The 11,092-nt window shown below is 36.1% G+C and overlaps 1 protein-coding gene across 8 annotated transcripts in view; it reads right to left on the bottom strand.

Moving 5' to 3' along the window:
• Positions 1-388: 388 nt before the first annotated feature.
• Positions 389-11,092, bottom strand: part of NR3C1 (nuclear receptor subfamily 3 group C member 1) — a 160,328-nt gene continuing 149,624 nt past the window's right edge. For 6 of the 8 annotated variants that reach the window (XM_055285805.2, XM_055285807.2, XM_055285802.2 and 3 more), the window contains exon 8: positions 4,838-5,178. In XM_055285805.2, the coding sequence (XP_055141780.1) occupies positions 4,853-5,178 (326 nt within the window). In that variant the 3' untranslated portion in view covers positions 4,838-4,852. Of the gene's footprint in view, positions 4,494-4,837; positions 5,179-11,092 lie in introns of those variants that run through there. The other 2 variants (XM_063642718.1, XM_063642719.1) reach the window with 1 other exon arrangement.

Below are 11,092 nucleotides of genomic sequence, written 5' to 3'. Positions count from 1 at the left end.
CTTTTCTTGAAGAGTTGATTTTAAAATAAGCTAAGAATTTTGACTAGATAACGTTAGCTTACATAAAATGTCATCTTTTGTGATAAAGACATACATGTGAAGCAGCCTCAGGAGTGAGTTTCTCCTTCCCTTAGTACCCTTTGCAGTAATTGGCACACAACCATTTGAGGCATGGATGGGATAATCTTCAGGTCTTTGGCACCAGGGTTAAGCTTATTTTGAATTTATGCCATATTAGCAGGCGAACATTGCCACACTGACATTTAAATGCCCACCATATTACCTTAAGGTTCCTGAAGCGGGGGTAACTCTACTTTCAGTAGAACAAAAATCAGATTGGACAATCGGAACTGTACAAGTTCTACAAAAGCATGTTGGAGTCACATAATGAAAAAGCAGATTTTTTTATTAATTATGATGTTTCTCCATATTTGGCATTGCTGTAAATGGCTAACTAACATTTACTGCCAATTCGGTACAAATGTGTGGTTTGGTAATACCAGAACAGCAAATTTAAATGAAAAAATAAAAGTTAAACATTTCCACACAAGGTTTTACAGTCTGACATTTCACTGCGTAGGTAAAAAGACACTTTTTTTTTTAAACTACAGATTATTATTCAGCCTGAATAAAAAACTACAACTTTTATTTTTAAACAGGAGTCACTGGTTTTAATTTTTACACATTTTAAAATTACTGTGATAAAAAATAATGAAAAAGCTTCTTAATAATGCCATACACAGTATAATATAGATTTGTCCCCATTATATAGCATTTAATATACAAAATAGAATATTGACACACTTGAATCTATATGTAGTTAAGCAAGTTATTTGAGGAGGGTATTTTCATACAGCCTTTCATCAGAAAATAAAATCCTTTCAGACATTTTCTAGAGAGAAGCAAATCCTTTCCTGAAAACCTGGTCACTAATCCTGAGTGGACCAGGTTGCTTGAAAATAGTCTGGGAAATTAGGAAACTCCACCCAAAGGGTTTAAAGTGTCCCCCTTACACTTTTATTTCCCTTCTGACACTAAAACCAGACACATAAAAAAAAAAAAAAACATTCACCTACAGCTACAGTCAGGGAGTGACCAGCCAAGATGGAAATCTCACTGAAGGCTGCCATGGTTCTGGAAGTTTGACAGATCAATGTATTGTATAACAATATTTTTCATTCCATGGTGATGTAGTTTTCAGGGTTTTTAAAAGAGAACTAAAATTATGAGACTTAGGTGAAACTGGAATTGCTCCCTGCCTCTGAATTCTGAAGGGAGCGTGGCTTTCCTTCATGGGCATGCCCAGAGCTCATCCCATGATAATTATCCAGCACTTCATAGACACAAATCATGTTAGTTTTCCTCTTGGGGTGGCCAAGGTTTCCTCCCATAGTTTTAGGCATTTGGATATATATACCCCAAAAGTGTTATGTCCTAAGTGCCTCAGTTCTGCTTGTATAGTAGCCCACGGAATGCCTACAAACACTAAAAATACTTTTCAGGATTTGCTGTGAGTAACCAACTCTCACTGAAGTTACTACAAACTTCAATACTTTGGGTTGGGATGGCCAGATAACACATACATAGGAAATAAATCTGCTTTCAAACAGCACCACCATATAGCACTTAAATCCATAATTAAACATAATTAAGATGATTTTCTTTTCCCGCACGTATCCTAAAAGGGCACAGCTTCTTTTCCCATTTAATGAAAAGCCTCCTATAGTTGTTGATGAACATCAGTTGACTTATTATTGACAACAAAGTGCACATACTCTTTTTTTCATTGAGTTCTATTTTTTGAGTGCCGAGATTGTTGGGATGAAAATCAGATTAATGTGTGAGATGTGCTTTCTGGTTTTAACCACATAACTTTCTATAAATGAATGATAATCTACGTTTTAGAAGCTCTTTTTGAAACTTAACACTGTCATTGATAAGAATATTCAAGCAGTTTTCTTAGGCACCAAAAATTTATCCAGCCGGGTTACAAACCATCTTAAAATATTACATTCCCTTTTAGAGAGCACTCAAAAAGCAAATGATTGTTTTTTTATTAAATAATTTCTCCAAAATACTGAAAATAACAAATAACATTCAAAAAGCATTCAAAGAAAACAAAAACATGTCCTCATTTTATTTGGAAATAAACTCTTGTTGTAGGATAGAAAGGAATTAGTGTATTATTGGCAACCTATGAGATTCTGCACTATTTACATATTGCTGGTACCTCTATGCAAACTATTGCCAAACTTCTGAAGCTTCTGTTGTCATTCAACTGCTGGGGGAGGGCTGTATGTGAAAGTAACCCGCTATTAGATGGTGCCTTTAAGTATGTAAGCACCACCTTCCTGTCTCCTGTTTACATACTTTACATACTTTAGTGCAAGGGGAGATTGAGTAAACTAAACCTGCGCTGACAGACTCACTGTTGGAATGAGAAGCGTGGTCAGAATGGGAGGCAGAGGATAACTTCCTCTGTAATCTCACTGGGTCAGAGCCTCAGCAACCTTCACTGCACACAGGACCAGTCTCCATCTCCCTCTTCCCCTAGAGCAAACTGTTTGGTTTCTGAGACCATCACTGCCTGTATGAATGCATGTACAAACTATAAATCATATAGGTTATCCATCAGCATTTCTTTGACCCCTACAAAAAATATATAACATGTCATGATAAAACAATCTCATCTAAAAATCATTCTTATTTTACACTATACAAGCTATTTTACAATCATTTTAATAAATTGCATGTAAAGCTGCAGTAGCCCTTCCCTTCCCAGATTAGTGAATACCAATATGATATATATCTGAAACTATAACTAAATATAAAAATATATTAGAAGTTCCATATTTTTAATATTAGATTTTCAGTTTTCTATTACACAAATAATTTGGCCACCTTGAATAGAAATCAGATTTCTTGTGGCTTAGTAAATATGTTAAGTTTTGAGTTTACAGAAAGTTGGTAAGGTGCACACAGAAAGGGCTACTACAGCTTCTGTTTTGTTTAAAATAATTTTCAACAGTGAAGAAATTCACAGGACTTGTGTTAAACTCTATGGCACACATTAGGGATGTGTAGTTTTACAAACATGGATGTCTGACATACAGTTCTAAATCACAAAAATCAGTAGCTGAGCTTTCCTGTACCATTAGGAAAGATTAACCAATTGGTGACAGATGGGAATGTGAAAATGGGTGTCTAGCCATTTTTGCCATATTAGAGATTTAGTTTTTGGGTAAAGTTTTTAGTGAGAGGAATTACTTGCTCTGATTAAAAGTCTCTCAGCTGTGTTACAGCTGGTTATCTGGAATCACAACTTTTAAGAAGTTATACAAACTACTTTAAAAGGTCCATAAAGACAAATAGTTTACCAGCTTTCTTGCCATATAGCCATTACAAAAATAGGGCATTAGGTACAGACAGGGCCTCTTGGTAGTTATTTTTTAAATTAGTCTTTTGCAACCATCATCCACAGTTTACCCAGCAGGTCACTGGACTAGGTGCTCTATACCAGTTAGGACGGTTAATTTGCACAACCTATATAATTCTCCACTGAAGCAGATATATACAAAATATGAGCTTTTTTTTTTTTTGACAAGAATACTGGAGATTTGAGTCAATTTTTGTGATCTTCTGATAGCTAAGTGCCATCAGGTTAGAAGCACCAACCCATTTTCACACAGATGATTAATGTTTAGAGTTTATTTGGGAAAGCTAGGAACTAGCTGCCCATCTTAAACATCTGTACAATAACTTGAATAAAAAATTATGTAAGAAAAAATGAGCAAGCGTAGTTCACTAAATATAAAGGAAATTGTTAAAACCAGACAGTAATAGCTATAAAAGGCACAACTTCCCTTTTCTGATATACACTTGTAAACTTTTTTTCAGGTTTCCATGCATAAATCAAAAACGCTATCCTAACTATACAGTGGGGGGATACACCAACAGAAAGTCTAGAAAATTTCATCCAGCCAACTGTGAAAAAGTATGAGCAGAAAGTTCATCACACAGACTTTGGGCACTGGTGGTTTCGGTGCCATCCTTCTTTGTTGCGATTATGTCCACATATTAAGGTTTCTAATTTCTGGGATATATTAACTAATGAATTTCACCGTCTACTCTCCCATCACTGAAAAGTGATGACGACTCAACTGCTTCTGTTGCCAAGTCTTGGCCCTCTATAAACCACATGTAGTGCATATTTAAAACAAAACAACAGATGAAAACAATAAAAAATAAAACAACAAAAACTCTACAGGACAAACTGATAGTTTATACAATAAAAGCTATTAATTCGACTTTCTTTAAGGCAACCATTCTTATTAAGGCAGTCACTTTTGATGAAACAGAAGTTTTTTGATATTTCCATTTGAATATTTTGGTATCTGATTGGTGATGATTTCAGCTAACATCTCTGGGAATTCAATACTCATGGTCTTATCCAAAAATGTTTGGAAGCAATAGTTAAGGAGATTTTCAACCACCTGCAAGAGAAGATATAGTAATGATCAGGCTTCCAAATTGGTCAGTGGGAACATCTCATGTTTGTTGTCCTCGATTTTGAAAAAATTATCTGGCCTAGAATATACCAATCTCACTGGAATTCCCCAGGTGAAAAATAAGCACTTCCGTACAAAAGACATTTTAAATTTCTTTGATTGTATGTAGAATTATATGGAATTGAGTATTTCATGAATCACTGTAGCACCATAATATATGAAGGGTGCATTATTCTAATTTAATGGATTAATCATACTTTTTAAAAACAGTCTTATTAAATTCTGTAATAACATGGTGATTTTATATACACATGACTAGGTGAAAGGATATTTCATAATTGGTCTTAGGAAAAATGTCTACAAAACTGAAGTTTGTAAGTTGAACTCAAGCTATCGCCAACATCCACAAACTGGGGGTGGGGGGGGCGCTGTTGGTATATAATTATATTCACTAAGCAAAACATACTTTGTCCCAGAAAATTCTTATATTTGGCTTTATGTTTGACACTTACTTCATGCATAGAATCCAAGAGTTTTGTCAGTTGATAAAACCGCTGCCAGTTCTGGCTGGAGTTTCCTTCCCTCTTGACAATGGCTTTTCCTAGCTCTTTGATGTAGGTCATTCTAATTTCATCAAATAGCTCTTGGCTCTTCAGACCGTCCTTAGGAACTAAAAGGTTAAGATGAAGTCAATTAAAGGATTTTCTTTTTCTTTCCTTTTTGAGATAGGGTCTCACTGTGTCATCCAGGCTGGAGTGCAGTGGCATAATCATAGCTCACTAGAGCCTTGACCTCCTTGGCTCAAGTGATCCTCCCACCTCAGCCTCCTGAGTAGCTAGGACTGTAGGCACAAGCCACTGTGTCTGGCTAAATTTTTTTGTAGAGACAGGATCTCCCTATGTTGCCCAGACTGGTCTTAAACTCCTGGGCTCAAGCAAGCCTCCTGCCTTGGCCTCCCAAAGTGCTAGGATTATGGGTGTGAGCCACTGTTCCCAGCCAGATTTCTTGCTATAACTTTTCATACATGCAAGATGGGCATTTAACATTGTTTATGTACTCTTACTGCACCCTAAAATAGAAGCATTTTCTTAGGATTATTAAACTACAGCCAAGAGAAAATGCAGGATAACAAAGAATTGGAGGACTTAACCTTGAGTAAATCACCTGATTTCTCATCTATAAAATGGAAGTGGTGATGATACCTTCTCCTCCCTAGCTCACAAAGCTAGTTGGAGGACCAAATGAAATAATACAGTGATTTTTAGTTAACTTTGTCTGCCATTCTGCACTTGAGTTTAATTCTAGTATTGAGATAGATAGAAGGCTTCAACAGTGTTTATTCCAGCAATTGTATCTTAGAATATCTGTGATATCACCAGTTATTTAAAATCGGCATGCAATACATTTTTTTAATGTAGCTAATAATTAAATATGTCTTAATAGGGAGCAAATATCTGTCCTTCCTTATGTACATGGATTCTGGTTAGTGGAACTAGTATAAAAATTTTGAGGGGGTACATTACTCTTCAGAAAATGGTACTAATAAGGACAAGGAACAGAGGGTTAATCATGGTTTCACTTAATCCTGTGGACATTAGGACTTTTGTAGAGTGCTACATTTTTCACAGTGTGCTCCTGGGAACACTGATTCTGTGTTAACTATGGTTAGAGGGAGAAAAAGGATTTGGTGGTCAAAGTTTGAGAAAAGCTAAATGTTCAATACATATTAGGCAGACTTCTGAATTTCAGTACTTCTTGGAGATATAACTGTGCACTCTCCAGAGAGGGGAAATGCATTATTTCCCAAACTGAAACTTCACTGCTGCTGACATTTTTAGAAGATGCTGGTATAGAGGAAAAGCTATGGATTTAGGAGCTTTGAGAAGTCTTATTATTTTTTTCTGAGACAGGGTCTCACTGTGTCACCTAGGCTGGAAGGAGCTTTGAGAAGAAGTCTTATTATTTTTTTCCAGGACAGTCTCGCTGTGTTGCCTAGGCTGCAGTGCATTGGCATGATCTTGGCTCACTGCAACTTCCACCTCCCAGGTTTAAGCAACTCCGCTCGCCTTGGCCTCCCAAAGTGCTGCGATTTCAGGCGGTAAGTCACCGTGCCCAGCCGAGTAGTCTTATTTCTTACTTGCCATGTGGACTTGAATATAATCTCTTTGGGCGTCTTTCCTGCTCTTTTTCATTGGATTATGATTAGAATTAGACTAACGAATATGTATGAAAATGTTTGATTCCATAAAGCATTACAAGACATCAGTATTAACATGAAAACGAAGACTGCTTAATCAGGAGTGATAAGGGCATTCTATATTAACAATGGGTTAATTTTACACATTACTATACTACAGAAAATCTAATTATTGCAAAATTGTAAAACAGTGATGGCTTATAGTTTTTTTCCCTGCTGGTTAGTCCTAATTCTAAAAATAACTATGGTGAAGCCCAATTCAATATGCATATAAAAGAATTTCATCCATCTTAAATTTTTTTTTAATGTTTTAATATTGAAATCACTAACATCCTCTTTTGGCTGCAGGAAGTAAGTACAGCCTGGAATTCCCCTCCTACTGGAAAACTGGACAACATTATGATCCCTAGGAAAAGAGAAACAAATACAGTAAGCCATACCTAGCCCAGGAGTAAGAAATCTTAATTCTAAGCCTTTGTGCTTGAAAGTAATTATCATACTGCAGTGCAGGGAAAGGGAACCCAGGGTCTAGCAATCTTGCTGGGTTGAGGAGAAAGAGATTGAAGTTTGGGGAGGCTAAAGCAGCTTTAATTTATGGGTCAGACTACTGGAAACGAAGGAGGTACACAAAGAAAGGCCTCCAGAAATCTGTATTTGGCCGAATAAAAATTTGTGCATACTTAGGGTGAAATCCCTTGAGGCCATAGAGGAAAGAAAGATCTAATTAAATATGCAGGGCATTCAGTAGAGACCTAGGGGCCACATCTCAGAAGCAAGGCTAAATTAGTCCCAGAAAAAAGGCTACACAGGTCAGTGGTTCTCAAAAGGGAGAGGGAGATTTTGCCTCCAAGGGGATATTTGGCAATGTCAGAGATATAGCAGACAAATCTGCAATTATAAACACCTTTGTCTCAGAATCAATAAGAAATTTGACTGACATTTCTGAAACAGTCTACCCAAGAACTGCATTCTTTTCAAGTATACACAGAACATTAATCTAGAACATAAAACAAGTCTGAATACATTTAGGAGGATTAAGTCATACAATGAATGCTCTCTGACAAAAATGAGATTAAAATAGAAGTCAGTAACAAACATATCTGTGGAAAAACCCAAATGTTTGGAATTTGACAGTAAGCTATGGATTAAATAAGGCATCATAAAATTAAAAATCTCTAGTACTGAAAACACAGCATATCAAAATGTGTGGGATGCAATGAAGACGGTGCTTAGAAAATTTACAGCATTAAAAGCTTTTATTGGAAAAGAAAGGTCTCAATTATATATGCTTCTACCCTAAGCACAAGAAAAGTGGAAAGGATAAAGAGTAGAAATGGATAACTAAGAACATGCATAAACAACAACAAAATCAAGACCAAGCTGGTTCTATGAAAACATCGGTAAAACTGAAAAACTTTTAGCCAGACTGATTGATTGATTAAAAAAAAAAAAAAAAAAGCAAGAATATATTAAATACCAATGTCAGGGATGAAAAGGAATAACACCAGAGACACTGGAGCCATTAGAAGGATATTGTGGGAATATTATGAATAACTTTATACCAATAAATTCAACATTTGAAGGAAACAGTTAAATTCCTTCAAAGATGTAAACCAACAAAGCTCACTCAAGAATAAACATATTATCAGTAAACATTTGATGAACTTGTACTTGAAAACCTTTCTACAAAAAAGGCTCCAAACAAACCAAGACGGCTTCGCTGCTGAGTTTTACCAGACATTTAAGAAAGAAATAATACCATATTATCATAACACCAAAGCTATAGAATATATCCCTCATGGATTTAGATGCAAAAATACCAAAATTTTAGTACAATGAATTCAGCTATATGGAAAAAGGATACTATATCATAACCAAATAGGATTTATCTCAGGAATGAAAGGCTAGTCAATTACTCAGAAATTAAACAGTATATTATACCATATTAGTGACTAAAAACAAAAAATATATCATCTTGAGGCACAAAAGCATATGATAGAAGTTTTTTTGCTATTATGAATAATGCTGCTATGAACATGGGCAGTCATTAAATGCATGGCAAGTCACAAGGGTCAACTACCTACTCTCTAGGATAGCGATAATAAAAAGACCATACCAAGCTCTGGGAAGGATGTAGACAAAGTTGTAGGACCTGGAACAACTAGACAGAAAATCAGCAAAGATACAGAAAACTTGAACTAGTCTATCAATCGACTACACCTAACTGACGTTCATAAAACTCTACTTAACAAGAGCACAGTAAGTTTTTTTTCAAGCACTCATGGAACACTCAGACCATATGCAAGTACCTAAAACAGTCTCAGAAGACTTATTAGAGTCATTCAATATTAGAGTCCTTCAATGTACCTCCTACCTCAATGGAATTAAATTAGAAATGAATAGGAAGAGATGTGGAAAATCCCCAAATATGTAAAAATTAAGCAATACACATGGGTCAATGAAAAAAAATCATGAAGGACATTAGAAAATGAAATGAATGAAAATATATTAAAAATTTATAGCTTTAAACATCTATATAAGAAAATAAGGTCTTCAACTAATAATGGAAGCTTCTACCTTAAACTAGAAAAAGAGGAACAAATTAAATGAAAAGCAGAAAAAAAAAAAAATGACATAGAAAACAAAAAATCAATGAAACTAAAAATTGGTTCTTTGTAAAGACCAACCAAATTGATAAATTTTTAACTAGACTGACCATGAAAAAAAGATGATCAGGCACAAATTATCAAAATCTATAATGGAGGGGACACCTCTATGGATCCTACAAAATTTAAAGGATTAGATTACAAACAACTTTATGCCCAAGTTAGACAACTCAGACAAAATAGTTCATTTCATAGAAACACAAAAATTACAAAACTATGTTAAGGAAAAATATAAATTCTGAATAGATCTATATAACAAATAAATTCTGAATAGATCTATATAACAAATAAGCAAATAATTAAAAATCTTCCCTGAAAGAAAACACCAGACCCAGATGGCTTCACTGGTGACATGTATCAAATATTTAAAGAATAAATAAGATCAGTACTCTATAAACTCTTTAAGAAAACAGAGAATACTTCTCAACTCGTTTTAAGAGGCTAGTATTACCCTGGTAACAAAGCCAGAAAAAGATATCACAAGAAAAGAAAGTTGTAATCAGCATCCTTCATAAAGAGAGATATAAAAATGATCAACAAAATATTAGCAAACCAAATTCAAAATATATATGGAAAAGATTATACACCATGATCTAGTCAGAAAACTAGATCTTAAACCATTTCAAGCCATTTTCCTGAATTTGCAAATAAATCTGTTTTGGAACACAAACATTCACATACTGTATATAGCTGCTTTCCTGTTATAACTGTAGAATTGGGAAATTGCAACAGGGACTATATGGCCTACAAAGACAAATATGTACTGTGAGTCTCTTTACAGAAGAATATTTGTGGAACTATACTCTGCTTAGTAGTATTTTTGGAAAGAGGATTTGATGGTCTCCCCACTCCTTCAAAGCTGGAATTCCTATTCTCTCTCAACAGCTGGAATTTTTTTTTTTTTTTTTTTTGGAGACGGAGCCTCACTCTGTTGCCCAGGCTGGAGTACAGTGGTGCAATCTCGGCTTACTGCAACCTCTGCCTCCCAGGTTCAAGCGATTCTCCTGCCTCAGCCTCCTGAGTAGCTGGGACTACAAGCATGTACCACCACGCCTGGCTAATTTTTTTTGTATTTTTAGTAGAGACAGGGTTTCACCATGTTGGTCAGGCTGGTCTCGAACTCCTGACTTGATGATCTGCCCACCTCGGCCTCCCAAAGTGCTGGGATTACAGGCGTGAGCCATAGCGCCCGGCCGGAAATTGGAAATTTAAGATGTTAATTATTTTCTAATGGATCTATAGATTCAAGGCTGTCCTAATAAAAATTCCATCAGACTGTGTTTTTGAGACAGAGTATCACTCTGTTGCCCAGGCTAGAGTGCACTGGCATGATCATGGCTCACTGCAGCCTTGACCTCCCACCTCAAGCCTCCTGGGTTGCTGGGACTACAGGCACAAGCTACCATGCCTGGCTAATTTTTTGTATTTTGTGTAGTGACAGGGTTTCGCCATTTTGCCCAGGCTGGTCTCAAACTCCTGGGCTTAAGCAATCTGCCTGCCTTGGCCTCTCAAAGTGGTGGAATTACAGGCATGAACCACCACACCCAGCCCCAAAAGACTTTTTTTTTGGTAGAGACTGTCAAGCTAATTAAAAAATATGTGGAAGACCAGGCGAGGTGGCTCATGCCTGTAATCCCAGCACTTTGGGAGGCCGAGGTGGGTGGATCACCTGAGGTCAGGGTTTAAGACTAGCCTGGCCAACATGGCGAAACCCTGTCTCT

This window comes from Symphalangus syndactylus, chromosome 7 (genome assembly GCF_028878055.3).
Source record: "Symphalangus syndactylus isolate Jambi chromosome 7, NHGRI_mSymSyn1-v2.1_pri, whole genome shotgun sequence".
In the NCBI taxonomy this organism is placed as follows: Eukaryota; Metazoa; Chordata; class Mammalia; order Primates; family Hylobatidae; genus Symphalangus; species Symphalangus syndactylus.
Note: the sequence above shows the minus strand (reverse complement) of the source record. Positions and strands in the feature narration are given on the sequence as shown.